Source organism: Heterodontus francisci, chromosome 17, assembly GCF_036365525.1.
Source record: "Heterodontus francisci isolate sHetFra1 chromosome 17, sHetFra1.hap1, whole genome shotgun sequence".
Lineage (NCBI taxonomy): Eukaryota > Metazoa > Chordata > Chondrichthyes > Heterodontiformes > Heterodontidae > Heterodontus > Heterodontus francisci.
In genome coordinates, this window is record NC_090387.1 from 7168824 (window position 1) to 7187753 (window position 18930).

Consider the following 18930-nt stretch of genomic DNA (forward strand, 5'->3'; position numbering starts at 1 on the left):
AAAGTTGCCACCCAAGTTGATAGGGTTGTTAAGAAGGCGTATGGTGTGTTGGCTTTCATTAACAGGGGGATTGAGTTTAAGAGCCGCGAGGTTATGCTGCAGCTCTGTAAAGCCCTGGTTAGACCACACTTGGAATATTGTGTTCAGTTCTGATCGCCTCATTATAGGAAGGATGTGGAAGCTTTAGAGAGGGTGCAGAGGAGATTTACCAGGATGCTGCCTGGACTGGAGGGCATGTCTTATGAAGAAAGTTTGAGGGAGCTAGGGCTTTTCTCATTGGAGCGAAGAAGGATGAGAGGCGACTTGATAGAGGGGTACAAGATGATGAGAGGCATAGATAGAGTGGATAGCCAGAGACTTTTTCCCAGGGCGGAAAGGGCCATCACCAGGGGGCATAATTTTAAGGTGATTGGAGGAAGGTTTCGGGGAGATGTCAAAGGTAGGTTCTTTACACAGAGAGTGGTGGGTGCGTGGAATGCACTGCCAGCAGTGGTAGTAGAAGCAGATACATTAGGGACATTTAAGCGACTCTTGGATAGGTACATGGATGATAGTAGAATGAAGGGTAGGTAGTTAGTTTGATCTTAGAGTAGGTTAAAGGTTCGGCACAACATTGTGGGCCGAAGGGCCTGTACTGTGCTGTACTGCTCTATGTTCTATGAATCCTGCGGCGAGTAACTCACCTCCTGACTCCCCAAAGCCTGCCCACCATCTGCAAGGCACAAGTCAGGAGTGTGATGGAATACTCTCCACTTGCCTGGATGGGTGCAGCTCCAACAACACTCAAGAAGCTCGACACCATCCAGGACAAAGCAGCCCGCTTGATTGGCATCCCATCCACAAACATTCACTCCCTCCACCACCAAAGCACAGTGGCAGCAGTGTGTACCATCTACAAGATGCACTGCAGCAATGCGCCAAGGCTCCTTCGACAGCACCTTCCAAACCCGTGACCTCTACCGACTAGAAGGACAAGGGTAGCAAATACATGGGAACGCCACTACCTGCAAGTAACCCTTCAAGTCACACACCATCCTGACCTGGAACTATATCGCTGTTCCCTCACTGTCGCTGGGTCAAAATCCTGGAACTCCCTTCCTAACAGCACTGTGGGTGTACCTACCCCAAATGGACTGCAGCGGTTCAAGGCAGCTCGCCACCACCTTCTCGAGGGCAATTAGGGATGGGCAATAATTGCTGGCCTGGCCAGTGACGCCCACATCCCATGAATGAATATATATATTAAAAAAGTATGATTTGTGCCTCACAAGTGCCAGGCAATGACTATTTCCAACAAAAGAGAATCTGATCATCTCTCCTTGACTTTCAATGGCATTACCACTGCTGAATTCCCCGCCATCAGCATTGACCAGAAACTTAACTGAACCAGCCATATAAATACTGTGCCTACAAAAGCAGGTCGGAGGTTGGGAAATCTGTGGTGAGTAACTCGCCTGACTCTCCAAAGCTTGCCCACCATCTGCAAGGCGCAAGTCAGGAATGTGATGGAAAACTCTCCAGATGCCTGGATGGGTACAGCTACAACAACACTCAAGTAGCTTAACACTATCTAGGGCAAAGCAGCCCGCTTGATTGGCACCCCTTCCACCACCTTCAGCATTCACTCCCTCCACCATCGATGCACAGTGGCAGCAGTGTGTACCATCTACAAGATGTACTGCAGCAACTCGACACGGCTCCTTCGATAGCGTCTTCCAAACCCGCGACCTCTACCATCTAGAAGAACAAGGGTAGCAGATGCATGGGAATATCACCACCTGCACATTCCCCTCCAAGTCACACACGATCCTGACTTGGAAATATATCGCCATTCTTTCAATATTGCTGGGTCAAAATCCTGGAATTCCCTTCCTAACAGCACTGTTGGAATACCTACACAACATGGACTGCAGCAATTCAAGAAGGTGGCTCACCACCACCTTCTCAAGGGCAATTAGGGATGGGCAATAAATGCTGGTCTTGTCAGCGATGCTCACCTGCCTTGAACAAATTTTTTAAAAAAAATTACCCTCATCAGAAAACTTAATCATGTTAATTAAACATTATTTGCCTTTAATAAATCCATGCGAGCTTTCCCTAATTACTCCGCAGTTGTCCAAGTGACTGTTAATTTTGTCCCAGATTATTGTCTCTAAAAGCTTTCCCACCACCGAGGTTAAACTGACTGACCTGCAGTTGCAGGTTTTACCTTTGCACCCTTTTTTGCTCAAGGATGTGACATTTGCAATTTTCTAGTCCTCTGGCACCATGCCCATATCTAAGGAGGATTGGAAGATTATGGCCAGAACCTCTGCAAGGTCCACCTTGCAGCCTCTGATGCATCCCATCCAGTCTTAATGACTTATCGATTTTGAGTACAGTCAGCCTTTCTAATACCTCCTCTTACTGCTCTTCCAGTAGTGTTGTGGGATCTTTTACTTCCACCTGAAGAGTGAAAATGGAGCCTTGGTTTAACGTCTCATCTGATCGACAGCATTTGTGAAAATGCAGCACTCCCGCAGTACTGTGGTATCAACCAAGATTGGATGTCCATTTTCTGGAGTGAGGCTTGAACCCGCAAATTTATTACTCTGATGCGTGTGCTGCCATTGAGCCAAGCTGCAGTCGTGAAAGTTTAAATCTATTTCTGTCTCCAAATACACAAATATTACGTATTGTACAGACTGCAGTGTCTTGAGACTTGCTATGTCGTTTTGAGATTGTCAAAGTTCCTGGACCACAGATAAGGAAACAAACTTGACATGGAGATATCCGCGCTCTCTTTTGAGATTGTAATATCATGTTTAATTTATGCTGAATCGACATGTCCTTTTTATTATCTGTGGACAGGGAACTGTTTCATTTCTTTAATGTTAATGTAACATAATAGAAAACATTCTTGGAACAGGAGGGAAAAGCAGTTGTTTGGGATGATCAGTCAGTCTCTTTTAAACCAAACTCACAGACACCTCTTCCTACCTCCCTCTGGACCATGACCCCACCACCGAACATCAAGCCACCGTCCAAAGGACTGTCACTGACCTCATCTCCTCTGGAGATCTTCCCTCTACAGCTTCCAACCTCATAGTCCCGCAACCCCGGACAGCCCGCTTCTACCTCCTTCCCAAAATCCACAAACGGGACTGTCCCGGCAGACCCATTGTGTCAGCCTGCTCCTGCCCAACTGAACTTATTTCTTCCTATCTAGACTCTATCTTTTCTCTGCTGGTCCAGTCTCTTCCCACCTACATCCGTGACTCTTCTGACGCCCTCTGTCATTTTGACAATTTCCAGTTTCCTGGTCCCAACCGCCTCCTCTTCACTATGGACGTCCAATCGCTCTACACCTCCATCCCCCACCAGGATGGTTTGAGGGCTCTCCGCTTCTTCCTGGAACAGAGGCCCAACCAGTCCCCATCCACCAACACCCTCCTCCGCCTGGCTGAACTTGTTCTCACATTGAACAACTTCTCCTTCAACTCCATGCATTTCCTTCAAGTAAAAGGTGTCGCTATGGGTACCCGAATGGGTCCTAGTTATGCCTGTCTTTTTGTGGGATATGTCGAGCATTCTTTGTTCCAGTCCTACTCAGGCCCCCTCCCCCAACTCTTTTTCCGGTACATTGATGGCTGTATCGGTGCCGTTTCCTGCTCCCGCCCCAAACTAGAAAACTTTATCAACTTTGCTTCCAATTTCCACCCTTCTCTCACCTTTACATGGTCCATCTCTGACACTTCCCTTCCCTTCCTCGACTTCTCTGTCTCCATCTCTGGGGATAGGTTGTCTACCAATATCCATTATAAGCCCACTGACTCCCACAGCTACCTCGACTACACTTCACACCCTACCTCCTGTAAGGACTCCATTCCATTCTCCCAGTTTCTCCGTCTCCGGCGCATCTGCTCTGATGATGCTACCTTCCATGACGGTGCTTCTGATATGACCTCCTTTTTCCTCAACCGAGGATTTCCCTCCACTGTGGTTGACAGGGCCCTCAACCGTGTCCGACCCATTCCCCGCACCTCTACCCTCACCCCTTCCCCTCCCTCCCAGAACCGTGACAGGGTTCCCCTTGTCCTCACTTTTCATCCCACCAGCCTCCATATCCAAAGGATCATCCTCCGCCATTTTCGCCACCTCCAGCGTGATGCCACTACCAGTCGCATCTTCCCCTCCCTTCCCCTGTCAGCATTCCGAAGGGATCGTTCCCTCCGCGACACCCTGGTCCACTCCTCCATTACCCCCACCACCTCGTCCCCGTCCCAGGGCACCTTCCCTTGCAATCGCAGGAGGTGTAATACCTGCCCCTTTACCTCCTCTCTCCTCACTATCCCAGGCCCCAAACACTCCTTTCAGGTGAAGCAGCGATTTACTTGTACTTCTTTCAATGTAGTTTACTGTATTCGCTGCTCAGTGTGGTCTCCTCTACATTGGGGAGACTAAGCGCAGACTGGGTGACCGCTTTGCGGAACATCTCCGCTCAGTCCGCAAGCAGGACCCTGAGCTTCCGGTTGCTTGCCATTTCAACACTCCCCCCCCTTCTCTCATGCTCACATCTCTGTCCTGGGATTGCTGCAGTGTTCCAGTGAACATCAACGCAAGCTCGAGGAACAGCATCTCATCTACCGATTTAGGCACACTACAGCCTGCCGGACTGAACATTGAGTTCAATAATTTCAGAGCATGACAGCCCCCCACTTTACTTTCATTTTTAGTCATTTTTAGTTATTTTTTCTTCCTTTTTTTGCATTCCTTTTTACATTTTTTACAATCTTTTTTTGCATTTATTTCAGTTCATCTTAGTTTGTTCTGTTTGCTTACCCACTGTTTTTTTCAGGTTGCTTTTCTTCAGGTTTGCACTTGCTGATGTTCAATATTCAGTATATTCACACCTAATCTGTACTAATGCTTTGTCTTTCAACACACCATTAACATATTGTTTGCCTTTGCTCCGTGACCTTTTGGTCAGCTATGTGGCCTGGTCCAATCTGCACCTTCTCCTTTGTTATCTCTTGCCCAACCCCCACCTCACTTGTTTATAATCTGTGACTTTTCTAATATTTGTCAGTTCCGAAGAAGGGTCACTGACCCGAAACGTTAACTCTGCTTCTCTTTCCACAGATGCTGCCAGACCTGCTGAGTGAATCCAGCATTTCTTGTTTAGGTTTCAGATTTCCAGCATCTGCAGTATTTTGCTTTTATTTTCTTTTAAACCAAGGTTGGTAATAACCAAGCAAGCTCCTTGGCAGAAAGTCTGTCTACCTATCCCACTTCCAGGTATCTCCTGACAGAGTACTTGAAAGGTTGGAAGTAAGAATAGTTAATATATAAACACAATGCTGGAAATCCTCAGCTAAGGCAGCATTGATAGAGAAAGAGTTGATGTTTCAGGTGACTGACCATTCATCAGAATTGAAAATATTTCACCTCGGCTCCTTCGTGTTCCAGTAGATCAGAGCCCTGTCTACTGCACAGCTGCCCCTGCACAGAACAGCTAGGTCCCATCTTGGATGCCTTATCTGTGTGGGTTAGGTGTTTTATTTTTATTCTTTCATGGGATGTCAGCGTTGCTGGCAAGGTCAGCATTTGTTACCCTAATTTCCCTTCAGAAGGTGGTGGTGAGCAGCCACCTTGAACCACTGCAGTTCATACGGTATCGACTTTCCTATAGCAGTTTGATGCAACTGAGTGGCTTGCTCGGGAAGTTAAGAGTGAACAATATTGCACAAAGTCTGGAGTCACATGCCAGCCAGACAGATAAGGGCAGCAGATTTCCTTCCTTAAAGGACATTAGTGAGCTAGATGGGTTTTTACAACAATCAGTAACTATTACATATTATCATTACTGAGGCGAGCTTTTTGTTCCAGATTTATTTAATTAACTGAATTTAAAAAATTCCACCAGCTGCCGTGGTGGGATTTGAACTCGTGTTTCCAAAGCATTAATCCAGGCCTCTGGATTACTAATCCAGTAGCATTGCCACTATACCACCGTTCCCCTGTAGTCAGCTTCAGTGGCTGTAGTTTAGGAAGTGAAAAAGATTTTGCCAAGGCTCCTGATTGCTATCTAGTGATCACTGTTGAATTGATGTGGATGGATGTGTGGGTGTAGGATTTGGGGATCTCCCATGATGCCCTTAATAGACAAATAGCCTGCTAATCCTCATCTGGTCTAACAGGTATTGACCTAAGGAAGGAGGCAGACACATGTGCAATAATACCTCAGCATTTTTTGAGAGACAAAAATAAGTAGCAGTCTGAACAAATGCTTGCTGTACTTGTTATTGAATTAGAAAGCTAGGACGCTACTGTGTTACTCTAATGCTAGAGTTAGATTTTGACTCAACAGATCATGTGCTGCATTTTTCAGTGATTAGGTAAAGACAACACTGGTTTAATCATTGCAGTCGCTACTCAGAGTGTCCTCAGAAAATTCCAAAGAAAACAAGGAATGTTTGCCCTATAACTTGTCCTGTAACTTGTTGCAAAATAAAAACTAAACCAAAAGCAGAAAATGTTGGCAGCGCTCAGCAAATCAGTCAGGACCTGTAGAGAGAACGGGTAACTTAAGGTTTTAGGTGTAGACCCTTCATGAGAAGTTTAAAAGAAACCCTTAATGTCCTTTCATTTCAACTCATACCTTTGGATTGCAGGAGCCTGCTCGCTATTGCTTGCTGTGAAAGCAGATTGTTGCCAGGTCAGAATCTGAAAACAAAACAAAATTAACTTTCCGAGTGCTGCCCATTTATAGAATAATATGGGTTGGAGTGGAAAATGTGTATGTATAACTGCCCATGGGATTGAAGTGATATTAATAAAGTGTAGGTGATATCTGTTCTTTGCTCTGACTGCCTTAAGGCACACGGCAGCTTGTGTGTCAATGGGTTGTAATTGGGACTGTCTAGTAACATGGAAAGTGAAATTTTTTCCTGTGCTTTGATATTGTGAAAGCTCATTCTATTTGCTTTCCTCAGAGCATTTTCAGTTGTGCATATTGTGTTTAAATGTCTAAAAGTTGCTTCAGTACTTTCATCAAGGATGTGGTGAACGTACTATTTGTTGCCATTGTTGAATTGTACATGACTCTTCGTCAGTCCCTCTCTCCCCCTCTCTCTTTCCCTCCTTCCCTCCTTCTCTCCCTCCCACCCCCCCTTGCTTTAAGAGGGAGGTGTGTCAGAATAGAACCAGGATATCTCTCTGCAGTGTACAAACTTTTTTGCTATGACTTTTCAGTGCTTCATTCGTTAATTAGACTTCTATAGAAAAAAACAATGCAATTCTTTCTGAAAGGATTGCTGTAACTTTGCAAATATGAGGAGAGGTTTCTGTAGTCTCCAGTGTTAAACAATGAAATATTCTTTGATTAACATGGGTGTGGTTTCAGACATGATTTAGAGTCTTTTATATTATAGGATGAATCTAGGAAGCAGTACTGTTCCTAGCTTTATTTTTGAACTGCGCAGTCTGAGTGTGTCTGCCTGTGTGTGTGTCTCTCTCTCTGAACTGGCTGCAGAGGGGTAAGTACAGCTCCAGATAGATTACGCTGCACAGTGGCCAAACTGTCATGAAGTCGGTATCGTTCTACTCCAGACAGCAAAGATAGATCCCCATCCTAATCTTTAGAAACTTTAAAAGATTTTATATACAAATACACATTACAAGCATGCACCTCCAAACCCTAAAACCGCAGTTTCAGTTTGCTCTTATATAAGGGGGCACAAGTGAATCCTCAGTTAATGCCCACCATTTGAATATAATTAAACAATTAATATACAACAAACAATTAATATACAACTAACAATCAAATGATGTCACGAAGCGCAAAGTATGGGATGGGGACCTGTTAATGACTGGGTGCAGTTAGACTAGTGACAAGCACCAAGACCCAGGGATAGGGTCATAGCCATCCAGCACCCAACTATTCTAATCCCATATTCCTGCGTTTGGCCCGTAGCCTTGTATGCTATGGCGTTTCAAGTGCTCATCTAATTACTTTTTAAATGTTGTGAGGGTTCCTGCCTCCACCACCTCCTTTAGGCAGTGCGTTCCAGATTCCAGCCACCCTCTGGGTGAAATTTGTTTTCCTCAAATCCCCCTAAACATCCTGCCCCTTACCCTAAATCTATGCCCCCTGGCTCTTGACCCTTCTGCTAAGGGAAAAAGTTTCTTCCTAACTAACCTATTAATGCCCCTCATAATCTTGTACACCTCAATCATGTCCCCCCCTCAGCCTTTTCTGCTCCAAGGAAAACAACCCTAGCCTTTTCAGCCTCTCTTCATAGCTGAAATGCTCCAGCCCAGGAAACATCCTGGTGAATCTCCTCTGCAGCCTCTCCAGTGCAATCACATCCTTCCGAAAGTGTGGTGACCAGAACTGTACACAGTACTCCAGCTGTGGCCTAACTAGAGTTTTATACAGCTCCGTCATAACCTGCCTGCTCTTATATTCTATGCCTCGGCTAATAAAGGCAAGTGTCCCATATGCCTTCCTAACCACCTTATCTACCTGTGCTGTTGCCTTCAGTGATCTATGGGCAAGTACACCAAGGTCTTTCTGACCCTCTGTACTTCCTAGGGTCCTACCATCCATTGTATATTCCCTTGCCTTGTTAGTCCTCCCACGTGCCAGGGCGGCACAGTGGCGCAGTGGTTAGCACCACAGCCTCACAGCTCCAGCGACCCGGGTTCAATTCTGGGTACTGTCTGTGTGGAATTTGCAAGTTCTCCCTGTGTCTGCGTGGGTTTCCTGCGGGTGCTGCAGTTTCCTCCCACATGCCAAAGACTTGCAGGTTGATAGGTAAATTGGCCATTATAAATTGCTCCTAGTATAGGTAGGTGGTAGGGAAATATAGGGACAGGTGGGGATGTGGTAGGAATATGGAATTAGTGTAGGATTAGTATGGGTGGTTGATGGTCGGCACAGACTCGGTGAGCCGAAGGGCCTGTTTCAGTGCTGTATCTCTAAACTAAACCAAAAAATGCATTACCTCACACTTCTCAGGATTAAATTCCATTTGCCACTGCTCTGCCCATCTTACCAGCCAATCTATGTTGTCCTGTAATCTAAGGCTTTCCCCCTCACTATTTACGACAGCACCAATTTTCGTGTCATCTGCAAACTTACTTATCATACCTCCTATATTCACGTCTAAATCACTAATGTACAATACAAACAGCAAGCGTCCCAACACCGATCCCTGTGGTACACCACTGGTCACAGACTTCCAATTGCAAAAACAACCATCGACCATTACCCTCTGCCTCCTGCCGCTAAGCCAATTTTGGATCCAAATTGCCCTGGATCCCATGGGCTCTTACCTTCTTAACCAATCTCCCATGCGGGACCTTATCAAAAGCCTTACTGAAATCCGTGTGTACTACATCATCTACTTTACCCTCATCAACGCATCTAGTCACCTCCTCGAAAAATTCAATCAAGCTCGTTAGACACAATCTCCCCCTGACAAAGCCATGCTGACTATCCCTGATTAAACCCTGCTTCGCCAAGTGGCGATTAATCCTGTCCCTCAGAACTTTTTCCAATATTTTCCCAACCACTGATGTTAGACTCACCGGCCTGTAATTACCTGGTTTATCCCCACTACCATTCTTGAATAATGGTACCACACTCGCTGTCTTCTAATCCTCTGGTACCTCCCCTGTGACCAGAGAGGATTTGAAAATTTGTGTCAAAGCCCCTGCAATCCCCTCCCTTGCCTCACATAACGGCCTGGGATACATCTCATCTGGGCCTGAGGGTTTATCCACTTTTAAGCCCGCTAAAACAGCTAATATTTCTCCCGTTTGATGCTAATATGTTCAAGTATATCACAATCCCCCTCCCTGATCTGTACACCTACATCGTCCTTCTCCATAGTGAACACCGGTGAAAAGTAATCATTTAAAACCTCACCTGTGTCCTCCGGCTCCACACACACATTGCCACGTTGATCCCTAATGGGCCCTACTCTTTCCCTAGTTATCCTGTTACCCTTAATATACTTATAAAACGCCTTGGGATTTTCCTTTATCTTGCCCGCCAGTGTTTTTTCATGTTGCCTCTTCGCTCTCCTAATTACTTTTTTAAGTGCCACCCTACACTTTCTATACTCCTCTAGGGCCTCCGCTGTTTTCAGCGCTTGGGATCTGCTGTAAGCCTCCTTTTTTTTCCCCCTGATCCTCCACTCTATATCCCTTGACATCCAGGGTTCCCTGGGCCTGTTAGTCCTACCCTTCACCTTAACGGGTACATGTTGGCTCTGAACTCTCACAACTTTCTCTTTGAATGACTCCCACTGACGTGATGTAGACTTTCCTACAAATAGCTGCTCCCATTCCACTTTGGCCAGATCTTGTTTTATCATATTGAAATTGACCTTGCCCCAATTCAGTACCTTTATTTCTGGTCCATCTTTGTCCTTTTCCATAACTACCTTAAACCTTAGAGTTATGGTCCCGCACTGACACTTGACCGGCTTCATTCCCTAGGATTAGGTCCAGTACTGTCCCTTCTCTTGTTGGACTTTCTACAAACTGGCTCTAAAAGCTCTCCTGTATTTTAAGAATTCTGCCCCTTTTAAGCCTTTTGCATGAAAACTATCCCAGTTAATATTGGAGAAGTTCAAATCCCCTACTATTATTACCCTATTATTTTTGCACCTCTCAGATTCGCCTACATATCTGCTCCTCTGGTTACTGTTCTAAAATTTGATAATTTTGAGTCTAAGTCTATAGCATTTGGCTACCAACTCCCTTGTCTTACATCAAGCAACATATGAGGTTTGGTATTCTTGTATTGAGGTCCAACCACATTAGCCAAAATCTCAGCTGCTCTGTGCATGCGTTTCCACTTTGCCACTGGTTTACCAGGAGACCAAGGATGTTGTTTGAAAGCAAAGATGGGATAAAGGCACTCTTGGTAGTGGGGGAGGTCTGTTGTACAACGAAGAAGGCCCTTCACCTTCATTTGACTGCTGGTTGCAGGCAACACAAATTGGAAGGATCGGCAGCAGCTGCTAAGAACAATATAACAATTGAAGTGCGGCAGGCAGCTTCTAAGATGGTGTGCGATCACTAGTCTGTTCAGCCTCCAACACCTAGTTAATTCGTTTTTTCAATGCCTCTGAGGAAGGACATGTTAGATTACTGGATGTTCACTGGTAGTTGGGAGTGTGTTCGCTGTTTGTCATGTGGTAATTAGCTACTGCTGTTCAGGAGTTCCTTTCTTTCTGCATAGCTGCTGTCAGCCCGTGTTATGGTGAGGATTGTTTCGAGGTGTTTTTTACCAGCATTTTGTAGTTCAGATTGTGGGAGAGCAATGTTGGTTTACAACCCCTATGCCCCCCCCCCCCCTTTAAAAATATAAACAAGCAACGTGTGGATTGGGGCTGATCTCCCATGTGCCAAATCTACTCCAGTGTGAAAATTCCTCTTCTGTTCAGTTTCGGTGCTTTTATCTTTCTAGTAGTTCTGGTTTCACTTGATGTGCTGTCTTTGTGTTGTTGTTTGGTTCTGGTCTCTGTGTAGAAATAACTCTGAAACAGGAGCCCACACTGCTTCAAGCGTGCCCAGTTCCCAAGTGCTGACAATGTGGCACTGGGTATCCGTACATACATAGGAAATGTGACGTTAATCGTGACAGCAAGATCCAGCAAAAGATGTGTCTCGCTATCATTGATTGTCCGTTTACACCCACCAGTACCATTGACCTTACAATACGCTCTTGCCTGGAGTAACTGGCTAATCAAATTTCGAAGGATGGTGCCAGAATGAGGGGTTATAACTTATCAGTCAATGGCTAAACATACTGGAGCTCTTTAGAAAAGAGAAAGCTGAGGAGTTATCCAATAGATGTCTTTTAAAATTATGATGATAGGGTAGTTGTTGTGATGTTAGGGAGCCCAAAACTAGGGGTTATAAATATAAGACAGGCATGAATATATCCAATAGGGAATTCAGGAGAAAGTCCTTTACCCAGAGAGTGGAGAGAATGTGGAACCCACTACCACAAGTAGTTGAAGTGAATAACCTAGATGCATTTAAAGGGAAGCTAGATAAGTACATGAGAGAGAAGGGAATAGAAAGATTTGCTGATACAATGCGCTGAAGTCAAGTGGAAGAGTTTCAAGTGGGCTGAATGGACTGTTTTTGTGCAGTTCATTCTTTGTAGTCTGTTTTTAGTCGTGTTGGTTGAAGGAGGAATCTTGACAAGATGGGCGCTCCTCAAAGTGCACCTGAGCAGGCAGTTTGAGGTTTGCTCTAACTTGTCGACTGAAGTAATTTAGCACTTGCTCAGTACTGCATTTAAGTGTCAACCTAAACGGTTTGCTTAAATCTGGTGTGGGGCTTTAACCCAGAAACCTCTGATTTGGAGCAGAAAATGAAACCAACTGAGTCAATCTGACTTGTATGAAGGCAGTGAGAATGAGCTTTGTTGGTCTTTTGGTGTGGATAACATGAACGTTTTTGTAGTTAACCAGCTTCTCTGGGGAGAAAATAAATGATCTAACTATGATTCAGGAACTGGCTCTAATATTGAGTAAGATTGCCAACCATGGCTGTGATCAAGTTAGTCTCCACCTAGTGCTTTGCACTCCGTGTCTTCAAAATATGATGCAAGCACTGCTTGTACCTTTTGAAAACTGAAAATCAGGAACTTACTTTAGTTATAAATCTCAGTGTACTGTGACTAGCTTTTCCATGGGTTTCTACATTTTAACTACTAGACTTGCTAGAGACTGTGACTTTTGTAACTGGCTCGGATAGTGAGAACCCAACCTGAGGAGATATTACAAAATTCACAGCCTCAAGCAAGATGTGAAATTCGAAAGAAAGGTTTTCCCCACAGGACAGCAAAAATGTGAAATAGACTACTGCTGCAAGTAGCTAATTGTTGTTTCATTGATGCCTTTTTACAAAGGAACTGGATTTATAACTGTTGAGGATTAGAGTTGAGGATGCATCTGTTTTCAATCACATGGGAGTTGGGGAGAGAAAAAGTAGATCTTGGATTGCAGGAGTAAAGCAAAAGCTGGCTCCTGATTTGAAGTGAACTGACTATTGGAAGAGCGGGATTGATGATCCGGATGCCTTTTTTTGCTCCAGTTTTATGCCCTTTGTGTATTCTCTGTCCTTAGTGGTGAAGGAATTCCAGGAGTACGTAGAGCCTGAGGAGGGATCTCACGGGTCCCCACAGAGGAGAGCCCCAATGTCTGGTCAGGAAGACGAGGAGGTGGTTTTGCCGCTGGGCGAGAATGTACTAACGCACAATCTGGGCATTCCTGTACTGGTCGTCTGCACAAAGGTAGGATTGTTATCTCGTGAGGCTCAGCATTGCAAAAAAATAAATCTGCAAATTAGTTGAGTCGGAGCTAATTAAGGTTTTTAGTAGCTGGAGTGTTGCTGCGGGAGAATTCATCTCAAATGCAATCGCTGTTCTGTGCAGAAGTAGTTGCCAATTTTGTACTTGATACAGGTAGTGTGGTTGGTAAACGCATACTGCCTCGTGATCAGGTGATTCATTTAGATCAGGAAAGGCCCTGGTTTATACCTAGTTAGTTGATCTTCGGACCAGCAGTCAGTGCAGTGCAGTTGGGCTCATTGCCTTTTTAGTGGCCTCAGTTAGAAAGTGTGTGTGTGTGTATTTGATAAGTGCAGGATTGGGCCTCACATTGATTGCCTCCTCTCATCAAATAGCCTGACCCTTCTGTTTAGGCTCACACATGAGGAATGGTCAACCTTGCGATGCTGGCTGGCTGTCATTCCCATGAAACTCAACCCCAGCAACAGTCTGTGCCTTGAGAAGCGAGAATAACATTTTACTTGGCAATGTTTGTCGTGCCTGTTGGTGTTCTTGTCCCAGTAAGGATGGGGAATACAAACAACAGACATCTCTGCGATGTCATGTTGTAAGGGGATAAGAAAGAGCATTCCTGTTTGTGGAATATTGAAATATATCATGAACAGCAAAGTAACTCCCAAGTTATTTCTCAAATTACGCATTATCACAACTCTGTGCATTGATGTTCATCATTGCTATGTCATAATCCAAGAGCTTCCTTTGTAACAACATTTTAGGAACACCGTCACTCAGAGCAGTGGAGCAGTTTAAGTAGGTCCACCACCACTGCCCCAGGACAACTAGGGATGGCAGTACTAAGGCTACATCCCGAGGAAAAATGTAAAAAGAAGAAATATGTCGGATGTTGTTGTTTATAGGAAAGGTGAAAAGTGGAGGAATGAAAGTGCTGGAGTGATGTAGTGATTGGTTTTAGCAATGTGTATGTGGGAGTGGTGCATCATGTTTGTGATCGGTTCCATCTCGGTCTGAAGATACCCCTGAGTTTTCCTGCATAAATACAAAGAACTGAAAAGACCATTGTGTTGGGGGGACGATCACAAAATCCCGCACACTACTCACTCTCTCATAGAAAAATAAAAAATAGGAGCAGGAGTAGGCCATTGGGCCCCTCAAGCCTGCTCCGCTATTCATTGTGTTCATGGCTGATCATCCAACTCAGTAGCCTATTCCCGCTTTCGCCCCATACCCTTTGATCCCTTTAGACCCAAGAGCTATATCTAACTCCTTCTTGAAAACATACAATGTTTTGGCCTCAACTGCTTTCTGTGGTAGCAAATTCCACAGGCTCACCACTCTCTGGGTGAAGAAATTTCTCCTCATCTCAGTCCTGAAAGGTTTACCCCATATCCTTAGACTATGACCCCTGGTTCTGGACTCCCCCACTGTCGGGAACATCCTTCCTATATCTACCCTGTCAAGTCCTGTTAGGATTTTATAGGTTTCTATGAGATCCCCCCCCTCACTCTTCTGAACTCCAGCGAATATAATCCTAACCGACTCAATCTCTCCTCATACATCAGTCCCACCATCCCAGGAATCAATCTGGTAAACCTTCGCTGCACTCCCTCTATAGCAAGAACATCCTTCCTCAGATAAGGAGACCAAAACTGCACACAGTATTCCAGGTGTGGCCTCACCAAGGCCCTGTGTAATTGCAGCAAGACATCCCTGCTCCTGTACTCGAATCCTCTTGCTATGAAGGCCAACATACCATTTGCCTTTTTTACTGCCAGTTGCACCTGCATGCTTACCTTCAGCGACTGGTGTACGAGAACACCCAGGTCTTGCTGCATATTCCCCTCTCTCAGTTTATAGCAGTTCAGATGATAATCTGCCTTCCTGTTTTTGCCACCTGTATCATGAATGTATATTGTGAATAGCTGAGGTCCTAGCACCGATCCCTGCGGTACCCCGCTAGTCACTGCCTGCCATTCGGAAAAAGACCCATTTATCCCTACTCTTTGTTTCCTGTCCGCCAACCAATTTTCTATCCATCGCAATACACTACCCCCAATCCCATGCGCTTTAATTTTACATGCTAATCTCTTACGTGGGACTTTGTGTAAAGCCTTCTGAAAGTCCAACTAAACCACATCCACTGGCTCCCCCTCATCAACTCTACTAGTTACATCCTCGAAGAATTCTAGTTGATTTGTCAAGGATGATTTCCCTTTTGATTCTACCGCTGTTCTCCAAATGCTCTGCTATAAAATCTTTGATAATGGACCCTAGAATTTTCCCCACTACCGACGTCAGGCTGACTGGCCTATAATTCCCTGCTTTCTCTCTACCTCCCTTTTTAAATAGTGGGGTTACAGTAACTACCCTCCAATCTGTAGGAACTGTTCTAGAGCCTTTAGAATCTTGGAAGATGACCACCAATGCATCCACTATTTCTAGGTATGTCTCATACTCTTCAAGCCCCTCTCTTGAATTATATTGAAATATATATATATTTAAATATAAATATATTATTGACCTAGACCTTGGTGTACAGGGCACAATTTCAAAGTTTGCAGATGATACGAAACTTGGAAGCATTGCGAACTATGAGGAGGATAGTGTAGAACTTCAAAAGGACACAGACAAGTTGGTGGAATGGGCAGACAGGCGGCAGATGAAGTTCAATGCAGAGAAATGTGAAGTGATTCATTTTGGTAGGAAGAACATGGAGAGACGATATAGAATAAAGGGTCCAGCTCTAAAGGGGATGCAGGAGCAGCGGGACCTGGGTGTATATGTGCAACAGTCATTGAAGGTGGCAGGACAGGTTGAGAGAGCGGCTAATAAAGCATTCAGTATCCTGGGCTTTATTAATGGGGGCATAGAGTACAAGAGCAAGGAAGTTATGTTGAACTTGTATAAGTTCGGCCTCAGCTGGAGTATTGCGTCGAGTTCCGGGCTGTGCACTTGAGGAAAGATGTGAGGGCATTGGAAAGACTACAGAAAAGATTCACGAGAATGGTTCCGGGGATGAGGAATTTCGGTTATGAAGATAGATTGGAGAAGTTAAGACTGTTTACCTTGGAGAAGAGAAGGCTGAGAGGTGATTTGGTAGAGGTATTCAAAATCATGTGGGGTCTGATGAGAGTAGATAAACTGTTCCCACTTGTGAAAGGATCGAGAACGAGAGGGCACAGATTTAAAGTATTTGGTAAGAGAGGCGAAAGTGACATGAGGAAAAACTTTTTCACGCAGCGAGTGGTTAAGATCTGGAATGCACTGCCTGAGAACATGGTGGAGGCAGGTTCAATTGAGGCATTCAAAAAGAAATTAGACAGCTATATGTAGAGGAAGAATGTGCAAGGGAATGGAACTGAGGGAATTGCTCTTTCAGAGAGCCAGTGTGGACACGATGGGCCGAATGGCCGCCTTCTATAACAATTGTGATTTTGTGAATTGTTCGACACTGTCCATTTCTGTTGCCTTCGTTGGGTGGTCTGTCCCATATACTAGCTGCTGCTTGTGTAATTATGAACTGTCCACTCCCTTGTCTGGCTCATATTTTATGCACATACGAATTAGGAGCAGGAGTAGGCCACTTGGCCCCTCGAGCCTGCTCCGCAGTTCAACAAGATCATGGTTGATCTGATTGTAACCTTGACTCTGCATTCCTGCCTACCCCCCATAACCTTCCACCCCGTTACTTGTCAAGCATCTACCTAATTCTGCCTTAAAAATATTCAAAGACTCTGCTTCCACCGCCTTTTGAGGAAGAGAATTCCAAAAACTCCCAACCCTCTGAGAAAAAAATTTCTCCTCATCTTGCCTTAAATGGGCAACCTCTTATTTTTAAATCGTGGCCCCTGGTTCTAGATTCTCCCACAAGAGGAAACATCCTTTCCACATCCACCCTGTCAAGACCCCTCAAGATCTTATATGCTTCAATCAAGTCGCCTCTTACTCTTCTAAACTCCAACAGATATAAACCTAGCCTGTCCAACCTTTCCTTATAAGACAGCCCACCCATTCCAGGTATTAGTCTAGTCAACCTTCTTCCCCCACAAACTTGGGACACAATAATTGTTGCACCGCTGCCCCAACTGAGGTCGCTGTCTCTGCACAGGCTGGGCCCAATCCCAAACTCCAGATGTACCTGGTCTGTAGCTCAGTATCACGCCTGGCCTTACATTTCATTTATTCAATGAACTTCGGCGAGAGGAACAAGTAAATAACGATGAATTTGAATTAGTAATTCAGTCTGTGTCTGCTGATGTTCAAGACACTCCGGCATTGCTGTTGCTTGCTGTGTCACCAGAACAACTTGATTGAATTACTAGCATTTAGCTCACTGCTGGATGTTAATAAATTTCTGCTATATTTAAACTGCTGGAGTGGTTTTGCAAATGCGTCACAGAATACATCTTATTCACCCAATCGAGCCTGGTCATACTTGTTAAAATCTGTTTTTAATGTGGCATTGGATATTGTACTTCAGTATTCCTTAATTTTTATTGCTTTTCAAATACACACACATTTTGTGAAGTTATTGTCCATATAGAGGTACAGCCATTGTATTGTGTGGGACAGGCTGGACCAGAGAATCTTTTCCTGTCTGTCATTGGTTGCATAATTTGGTGAGTATGCAGATTTTGAGGCCACTGTACATTCACACATACACATTAAAACTGTTGTGCAGTTTGATTGCATCGGGCTTGAGGAAGGAATGGACTGATATATCCAGGTTTCTGTCTGCCTGCATTCCTGAGGCAGCTTCCTCAGTCTTGAATTCTAGGGCTTAGTTATGTCTGGTGATAGTATTTTTCATGTCAATCCTTTTCATTGTCTATTTGGTTTGTTAACTTAACATTGAGAGACTCTTAAACTTCATGATTCCATGGTTGTGGTGTTACTCCCCATCTCTTCTGAAAGCCTTGACTCATGATGGGGTACAGTCTCACGAGTGCAGGTAACCATTTTTCAAATATGGACCCAGAAAGGGGAGCTGGGGCATTCAACTGAAGTTGACAATGTTAATTGCCTATTAATTGTTTTTAATTGTATGCAGGTGGCTGGGCATTAACTGGGCATTCACTTGTGCCTCTATAAATAGACACAGACTGAAACTGTGGTTGTTGGGTTAGGAGGCGTATGCTTGCAATGCGTAACTCTTGTAAATAAGTACTTATAAAAATGTGCAAAGATTGTCTCGGGTTCCATCTGTCACTAACTGGCTTTTTGGATTATAATAGGCGTTACCTCTCCGTTTAACCAATGGCAACATTTTCATTTGAAGCAGTGATCAAGAGCCACTGTCTGATTTCCCACCTTCGAAATACACCTCTCCCCACCCTAAACCCTTTTTAACCCAGTGGGTGCAGAGACCGTTTAAAAAAAAATTCGTTCATGGGATGTGGGTGTTGCTGGCCAGGACGGCGTTTATTGCCCATCCCTAATTGACCTTGAGAAGGTGGTGGTGAGCTGTGCTCTAAGGGTGTGTCAGCAGTATAGTTTATTAGCACCCCCAGGACTATCGCCTGGCACTCCCTTTCATACGGACCTTGGCTCCTAGTTAAGCAGTGCCTTGATTAAAAATTTTCATCATTGTTTTCAATCCCTCCATGGCTTCG

The 18930-nt window shown here is 44.7% G+C and overlaps 1 protein-coding gene across 1 annotated transcript in view; it reads left to right on the plus strand.

Annotated features, from left to right (window-relative positions):
* The window catches only part of dync1li2 (dynein, cytoplasmic 1, light intermediate chain 2), a 134473-nt gene that overhangs the window by 41125 nt on the left and 74418 nt on the right, over positions 1 to 18930 (plus strand). Inside the window, exon 5 of the mRNA XM_068049063.1 lies at positions 13137 to 13303. Within this exon, the coding sequence (XP_067905164.1) occupies positions 13137 to 13303 (167 nt within the window). The remainder of the gene's footprint in view (positions 1 to 13136; positions 13304 to 18930) is intronic.